Source organism: Serinus canaria, chromosome 25, assembly GCF_022539315.1.
Source record: "Serinus canaria isolate serCan28SL12 chromosome 25, serCan2020, whole genome shotgun sequence".
Taxonomy (NCBI): domain Eukaryota; kingdom Metazoa; phylum Chordata; class Aves; order Passeriformes; family Fringillidae; genus Serinus; species Serinus canaria.
The window spans coordinates 12,910,279-12,916,086 of record NC_066338.1 but is presented as its reverse complement, the minus strand read 5'-3'; the positions used below and the strand labels follow the sequence as shown (position 1 = coordinate 12,916,086).

Here is a 5,808-nt window from a genome sequence, read left to right as displayed (position 1 = left end):
GCACTGGGGGTGCTCGGGGGGTCCCCACCGTGCTCCAGCCCCTTCCCGGTGGGGGAAAAGGCCGAGCTGGGGGTCCTGCCCCGCCCGGGGGTCCCGCGGAGCTCTGTCCCCATCCCTGCGATGTCAATCGGGGTCGGGCCAGCCGTGGATGTCCCTGCCTGGGACCCCCGTGGGGACACGGAGGGACCTGCAGGGACAAACGTGGCAGCGGCCGCCGCTGGGCGTGGCGGGGTCGGGGTGACCGCGGTGGCTGCTGACACCCGGTGGTGGCTCCTGGCCTTGTCGCCAGCCCGGGGAAGCGTGGCGAGGGTGGGGACAAGGAGGACCCCCCTCCCACAGCCCCCTCCCCTCCCCGCGACAAAACCTGAGCTTCACCCGCTGCTCCTCCGAACTTTATTGCTGCAATAAATAACCCCGGGGGTGGAACCCGAGCGCCGAGCCCCGGCAGAGCCTTCACCAGCTCGGCCAGAGGGGGGTTTACCCAAGGAGACCCCCCCCCCCAATTTCGGGGGAGACCCCCCAAGGGCAGAGGGGGTGCTGCCCGTGCTGGGATTTCTGAGCACGGACAGAACCCCCGCCCCGGAGCAGGGGGAGCTTCTTTAAGAAAAGTGGGGGGGCGCAGAACAGGGAGGAGCCCCCCGAGGCTGCCCCAGCCTGGCCCCCCAAATCCCACCCTGCTGGGGGAACGGGGGCGTCCCGGAGGCTCGGGGCGGGCACAAAGCGGGAGGGGACGGGAGGAGGAGCAGGGGGGTCCGGGGGTGGTCCGGCCGCTGCTACTTGGTGTGTTTGACACTCTGCTCCTGCTGGCGGATGATCTGCGCGATGGGGCTGGCGATGCCGCCTATCAAGGTCCAGTACTCCTCGAAGCTGATGCGCCCGTCCTTGTTCTCATCCAGGTCGCAGATCAGCTTGTCGGCGGCGCGGCGGTTCCCGGTGTCCTGCGGGGGGGAAAAAACCGGAGGCGTTCGCACCTGTGGGAACTCAGCACATCCCTCCTGATGTCCAGAGCTACCGAGAGAATTCCCTTGGGAGGGCTTGGGGGCCTTGGAATGTTGCCAAAAGCACTTTTTGGATGGATTTTGATCCATCTAGGGATGTGGCACCGATGTGTGAGGAGATGGAACCTGTGGGAATCACTGGGGTGTGAATGGTGAAGAGAAAACATAATTATAGGGTAAATCACAGATTTTGGGGTTTTGGTACAGGGTTGTGGAGACAAGATGGAGGAGTCAGGGCGTGTGACAAGGCTCTTCTTTCTTCTTCTTGTCATCCATCTTCTCCTGTGGTGTTGGCACTTGGGGATTGGTCTGGGGTGAGGATGTACCTGGTGATGAGGGTGACAGGTATCGGGGATAAAAAGTAAATCTGATATACGGAGTTTTTGTTATAAAAGATGCGGTCAGAGTGCCTTTGGCTGCCGTGCTGGTCAGATCCAGGTCGGGCAGAGAAGGAACTTTATAGATAAGAAACAACAAACAATTCTGAAGACCGAAAAAACCCAGAGAGTCCAGACTCATCTTTTGAAGCCCAGCGTGCCAGAACCATCCTAAGCGTGTGTGTGGGAGCAGAGATGGACAGCCCAACCCCACACACACCGTGCTTGAGGCATGGAGACCCCTCCCCACCACCGAGACCCCTCCCCATCACCGAGACCCCTCCCCGCAGCCCCCGGGCTCACCGTCAGCATGTGGTTGAGCTCTCGGCTCAGCATCTTGCGAAAATCCTTCTTGCTGATGCGCCGCGGGTTCTTGCAGCAGCAGCAGCGGCTCGAGTACTTGTCAAAGTTGTTCACCAGCACCTGCACGGCCCATTCCAGCTCCGTGCACTCCGCCATGGTTCCCTGAGGGGGTGGCACTCTGGTGAGACCCTCGGGGGTCTCCACCGCAAACCCCCGGCAGGTAAAACCCATCCTCGCCGAGAGGCAAACGCGGCTGTGGGGGGTTCTCATGTCCTTCGTGGCCCCCAAAATCCTCGGTGCCACCTGTACCCCCCCGCCCCAGAACTCCTGGGTGCCACCTGGACCCGCCCCAAAATCCTCGGGGCCACCTGTGCCTGCCCCAAAATCCTCTGGGCCACCTGTGCCTGCCCCACCCCAGAACTCCTGGGTACCACCTGTACACACCCCAAAATCCTCGGTGCCACCTGTACCCCCCCGCCCCAGAACTCCTGGGTGCCACCTGTGCCCACCCCAGAACTCCTCGGTGCCACCTGTACCCGCCCCAGAACTCCTGGATGCCACCTGTACCCGCCCCAAAATCCTCGGTGCCACCTGTACCCCCCTGCCAAAATCCTCGGTGCCACCTGTGCCCACCCCAAAATCCTCGGTGCCACCTGTACCCACCCCAGAACTCCTGGATGCCACCTGTACCCGGGCCAAAATCCTCGGTGCCACCTGTGCCGGCCCCAAAATCCTCGGTGCCACCTGTACCCGGGCCAAAATCCTCGGTGCCACCTGTGCCCGCCCCGCCCGCCCCCGGGGCCGCGGCCGCCCCCGCGCCTGGGCCGGGCCGTGCCGGTGATGAGGCCCCGGTGCCGCGGGGCTGAGCAGCGCCAGGGCCGCGGCCGGCGCTTCCCAGAGCTCATTAGGGAGGAATGGGGCAGGAATTACCAGCCAGCCCTCCTGTTGCTTCACGGCTCCGGGAACGGCCCGGCGAGGCAGGTCCCGGCCTGCCGAACCCCTCCGAGCCCGGCGCGGGGCGGCCCCGGGGTCCCCTCCTGCTGTTCCTGTCCCCTCTGTGCCCCCCTCTCACTCCTGTCCCCTCTGTGCCCCCTGTCCCCTCCTGCCTGCTCCTGTCCCTCCTGTCCCCTCCTGGCTGTTTCTGTCCCCCCCTGTCCCCCTGTCCCCTCCTGTCCCTCCTAGCTGCTCCTGTCCCCTCCTGGCTTCTCCTGTCCTCCCCGTCCCCTCCGTGCCGTCCTGTCCCCTCCTGTCCCTCCTGTCCCCTCCTGGCTCCTCCTGTCCCCTCCTGGCTGTTCCTGTCCCCTCCTGTCACTGCTGTCCCCTCCTGTCCCCTCCTGGCTGTTTCTGTCCCTCCTGTCCCCTCCTGGCTCCTCCTGTCCCCTCCTGGCTGTTTCTGTCCCTCCTGTCCCCTCCTGCTGCTCCTGTCCCCTCCTGGTCCTCCTGTCCCCTCTGTCCCCCCTGTCCCCTCCGTGCCGCCTGTCCCTCCTGCCTGCTCCTGTCCCTCCTGTCCCCTCCTGTCCCCTCCTGTCCCTCCTGTCCCCTCTGTGCCCTCCTGGCTCCTCCTGTCCCCTCCGTGCCCCTCTGTCCCCTCCTGTCCCCTCCGTGTCCCCCTGTCCCTCCTGTCCCCAACAGGAAGCTCTCTGCTCTGCCTAGGCCAGGCAGGACGGTCCCCGTCACATCCCGGTGGTGACAAGGACACGGAAACGGCGTCACCTTGGCCGGACTTGGCTCTTTCCTGCCCCGCCGGGGTGGGGACAGCGGGGCTCGGGGTGACACCAGCGACCGCCACAGCCACCACCAGACGGGCCTTGAGAGCTGAGGGGTGGCCCAGCACTGTCCCCACGCTGGGGACACCATCAGAGGGTGTCCCCAAGCTGGCTGCTGGCTCTGGGAGCAGGCAGGACGTGCCCCGTGGCAGCACTTGGCTCCTGTCCCCTCTCCTCACCCTGACCCTCCCCTGTCCAGCCCCAGGGAGGTGACACCAGGCTCAGCCACCCCAGGGAGGTGACACCAGGCTCAGCCACGCTGGGGAGGTGACACCAGGCTCAGCCACGCTCTCGTCCTTGTCCCCAGGTGGCCCTGTGGCCTCCCAAGCCATCGCTGTCCCTGTGCCACCACTGCCCGAGGTCACTCCATCACCCCAGGGCTGGGGACTGTCCCCAGCTCTCAGGATTGTCACCACGGTGGCTTTGGGGCTGTCCCAGCCCAGGAACCGAAGGGATTTGGCAGCACCGAGGCCAAACCCCCCTCGGCACGCGGTGACATCGGTGTCACCTGTCCCCTGCCAGCCCAGCCCAGCCCAGCCCGTCCTCCGGGCACCGCGGCTGCTCCGCCGCTGACTCACGGCACGGCCCCGGGGCCAGCCGGGGGCACGGGGCACCCGCCGGGTGGCACACGGGGACACCAGGGACGCCAGGGACACGGGGGGACACGGGGGGACACGGAGGGACACGGGGGACACGGGGGGACACCGGTGCCACAGGGGTGACCCCAGCCGGGTGGGATGGGCAGGACGGGGCTCCCCAGCAGCTCCGCTCCCCCCGCCGCGGCCCCAGCGCTTCTTCCTCCTCTTCCTCTCCTTCCTCCTCTTCCTCTCCTTCCTCCTCCCCTGCTCACGGTGGGGACGGAGCCACGCGCGGCCCCGGCACTCCCGGCCCCCAGCTCGGCATTCCCGCCGGCAAATCCTGCTGTCCCACCGGGAAATTCCTCCTTTCCACCAGCAGATCCCTCTTTCCACCAGCAAATCCTCCTTTTCCACCATCAAATCCCCCTTTCCACTGGCAAATCCTGCTTTTCCACAGGCAGATCCCCCTTTTCCACCGACAAACCCTCCATTTCCAAATCCCCTTTTCCACCAACAAATCCCCTTTTTCCAGCGGCAGATCCCTTTTTCCAACTCCAAATCTCCCTTTCCACTGGGAATTCCCCCTTTTCCACAAAAAAATCCTCCCTTTCCAAATCCCCCCTTTCCAAATCCTCCTTTTTAAAATCCCCCTTTTCCAAATCCTTTTCCAAATCCTCCCTTTCCCAAATCCTCCTTTCCCAAATCCCCCTTTTCCACTGGCAGATCCCTTTTTCCAACTCCAAATCTCCCTTTTCCACTGGGAATTCCCCCTTTTCCACCAAAAAATCCTCATTTTCCAAATCCTCCCTTTCCCAAATTCCGCTTTTCCAAATCTCCTTTCCCAAACCCTCCCCATTTCCCAAATCCCCCTTTCCCAAATCCCTTTTTCCAACCCCAAATCCCCTTCTCCACTGGGAATTCGCCCTTTTCCACCACCCAGACCCCACTGGCGGCCCCAAACCGAGCTCTCCCCCCCAGGGAAGCTCCGCCGGTGCCGCTGCTCCGGTTCCGCCGCCCCTCGGCCCCTCCCGGTTCCCCCCGGCCCGTCCCGGTTCCCCCCGGTGACCCCAACACCTCCCTCCAACCCCGACCCCGCTCCCGAAGGATTCCAGGAATTTCCACCTCCAGCCGCACATCCCAGACCTCTTCCCAGTCAAATTTTAATTCCGAGGGTCCCCAGGGTGGGGTTCCCCATCCCGGGGGGGCACCGGGAATCCTCCGGGATCCCCACCTGCATCCTGCCGGCGGTCCCGCTGTGTCCGTCCGTCGGGCGTTCGGTTCGGCCGCTCTCTCCTTGCCTCGCACCCATCCCGCCGGCCCAGCCGGGTTTTTAAGGAGCCTCCCACCCTCTCCTGACGTTCCCAGGGCGTTCCCAGACCGGGCCTTACCTGGGAAATGCTTCCCTGGAATTGCAACACCGGGACGGGTCGGAGCGAGCAGGGACCCGCAGCGGCCCCGGCTCCTCCCGGGGGCTCCTCCCGGGGTCCTTCGGGGGTTTTGGGGGGGACGGGACCTGGGTGGGGATCACCCCGAAAGGTCCCGAGGGCTGCGAGGGCTCCCGGCAGTGGGGAGAGGGCACAGAATTCCCACCTGGTCCTGCAAATCCTCCCATTCCAGCTCCGACCCACCCCGGGCATGGGGGGAGGATAAAATCCTTAATTTGGGACAAAACCTCAGGTTTGGGGTGGATAAAATCCTTAATTTGGGCCCAAACCACTTCTTCTGGTGGGTGCAAGGGGTTGACACAAGTTTGGAGCAAACAAAATCCTTAATTTGGGCCAAAACC

At 64.4% G+C, this 5,808-nt stretch overlaps 1 protein-coding gene and 1 long non-coding RNA gene across 2 annotated transcripts; both read right to left on the bottom strand.

Moving 5' to 3' along the window:
• Positions 1-379: 379 nt before the first annotated feature.
• S100A16 (S100 calcium binding protein A16) lies at positions 380-5,420 on the bottom strand. The gene is made up of 3 exons (XM_050984608.1): positions 5,254-5,420; positions 1,679-1,840; positions 380-938 (listed from the first exon to the last, which is right to left on the bottom strand). Exons 1-3 carry the CDS (start codon positions 5,329-5,331, stop codon positions 774-776), a joined length of 405 nt encoding a protein of 134 aa, XP_050840565.1. The 5' UTR covers positions 5,332-5,420; the 3' UTR covers positions 380-773.
• LOC127060687 (uncharacterized) lies at positions 1,850-2,465 on the bottom strand. Its single transcript, XR_007779961.1, has 3 exons — positions 2,423-2,465; positions 2,363-2,392; positions 1,850-2,301 (listed from the first exon to the last, which is right to left on the bottom strand). It is a non-coding gene; the product is annotated as an uncharacterized LOC127060687 (long non-coding RNA).
• Positions 5,421-5,808: the final 388 nt, after the last annotated feature.

Coding starts and splice junctions, on each gene's coding strand:
- S100A16 (XM_050984608.1), bottom strand. CDS start 5,331: ATGGGTGCGAGGCAAGGAGAGAGCGGCCGAACCGAACGCCCGACGGAC. Junction 1,841..5,253: donor GGACCGCCGGCAGGATGCAG/GTGGGGATCCCG, acceptor CCACCCCCTCAG/GGAACCATGGCGGAGTGCAC. Junction 939..1,678: donor AGCTCAACCACATGCTGACG/GTGAGCCCGGGG, acceptor TCCCCCCCGCAG/GACACCGGGAACCGCCGCGC.